This window comes from Aplysia californica, unplaced genomic scaffold (assembly GCF_000002075.1).
Source record: "Aplysia californica isolate F4 #8 unplaced genomic scaffold, AplCal3.0 scaffold00710, whole genome shotgun sequence".
Lineage (NCBI taxonomy): Eukaryota > Metazoa > Mollusca > Gastropoda > Aplysiida > Aplysiidae > Aplysia > Aplysia californica.
This window is the reverse complement of record NW_004797980.1, coordinates 64,037-65,724: the sequence shown is the minus strand read 5'-3', so window position 1 is coordinate 65,724 and position 1,688 is coordinate 64,037. Positions and strand designations below refer to the sequence as shown.

Below are 1,688 nucleotides of genomic sequence, written 5' to 3'. Positions count from 1 at the left end.
TTATTATTATTATTATTATTATTATTATTATTATATCTACCATTTTGATAAGAATCATCATTAGATTTCCACTTCTGCAGATTCCAAAAAGTATGCCGATCGTTTGGCAGGCAAGTGAGCGTGCGCCAAGCTAAGGCTGTGTGCGTCATCATCAGCGCCTTCTCGTCGATCGTCAGTGTCCCCTACGCCATTCTGTACGGGACGGAAACGATACCCAGTCCTCGAGCAGACATCTTCGGTTCCGAGTGCGGAATTGACGACAGGTTCACCCAAACAGTGTGGCCTGCGGCGTACTATTCTTGTATCCTCTTGCTTTTCCTGTCGTGCTGCATCCCTCTAGTGGTTCTGTACACTCTGATCGGCATTGTGGTTTGGCGACACAGTAAGCTCTATGGGGTTTCCGCTTTGCCTTCTGCGCAAGTGAAGGCCACTTCCGGGGGGAATTCCCCCTCGATCACTTCCGGAGCAGTGTCGCTGCCTAGCAACGATAGTTCGTCAAGAGGGGCTGCTGGTGCGTCCGGAGAGGATTCAGTTGAGATGACGGATTTAGAGAATGCTGAGACTGGTAATGTGAGACAGGAGGTATGCCGGGAATCTCCGGATAATACAAGGAAAGAGGAGAGTGATGTTAGCAGCGGGGGCAGAGGTATGCCGAAAACAACAGAAATGGGAAAGATTATGTTTTCAAGTGAACGTGACGGATCAGGTCAGCTCGGTCAAGGGAAACGTCGTCGTCACGATGGTGCTGTAGAGAGCGTGAGTGACCGTGAAGCCACTGACTCGTGTTCCTGTCAGCAGAACAAAGCTAAACAGGTCTCAGTGCCAACTGTTGAGAAAGTATTATCATGTAACCAAACACCCTCAGGAGAAATCTACATTCCAGGTCCCAGTTCGACTACACTCACGAAGAAGGAGAAAAAACAAAGCTGTGACGTCTCTGGTGACCCAAACAACAAACAGAACTACGCCAAAAACGACCCGAGAGGTCAAACAGTTGAAATATCTACCACGACAAGTCCTTCCAAGAAAAGAAGACAAGGAGGAGTGATCCAAATTCTGTCTCGGCGTGACAGCCAAAAGAAGTCCCCAAAGCTTTCTACTACTAGTACTACTTCTACCCTTGGTCAAGCCACGAGAAGGCCGGGCTTGGGAAAGACTACCATGATGCTCATAATCGTCAGCTTCATCTACATTATTGGCTTTCTTCCTCATCTTTGCGTCGTTTTTTTTCGATTTGCCTCCCCGGAAAAGTTTGCGGCCATGGGTACCATTGAACAGATCTTCTATAACCTCGCTCTGAGGTTCTTCTTCTTGAACAGCGCAGCCAACCCGGTCATTTACAGTCTGTGTGACCGAAACTTCCGGCTTGATTGTCTGCAAGTTTTTCAGTGCAAAAGAAAGATGAGGTAAAGCACCGAGAGTTAGATTAGAAAAACGACAGCTTTCATTGAGTTTCTCTTTGTCTGGGTGGTACATCGACAAGATGTGTAATACTGCATGCTTTTTTTAATAAAAATTGTTTTTCTTTTCTTGTTTTTGGTTTGCGGGTTGTTGTTTTTTTTTTGGGTATATTATGGATTTAGTGCCTAACATTGGTAATATATGAATATAATATTATAATGTGTTATAGCTTGTTCACCTTCGTCTTTCTACATTATTAAACACATCTAGCTCATTTGTTAATTTAA

General features: G+C 44.9%; 1 protein-coding gene across 1 annotated transcript in view; it reads left to right on the top strand.

The window, feature by feature from the left end:
* Nucleotides 1–1,688, top strand: part of LOC101858518 (muscarinic acetylcholine receptor gar-3) — a gene marked incomplete in the record, with an annotated part of 9,908 nt that extends 8,220 nt beyond the window's left edge. The window contains 1 exon segment of the mRNA XM_005108702.3: nt 81–1,688. Within this exon segment, the coding sequence (XP_005108759.2) occupies nt 81–1,410 (1,330 nt within the window).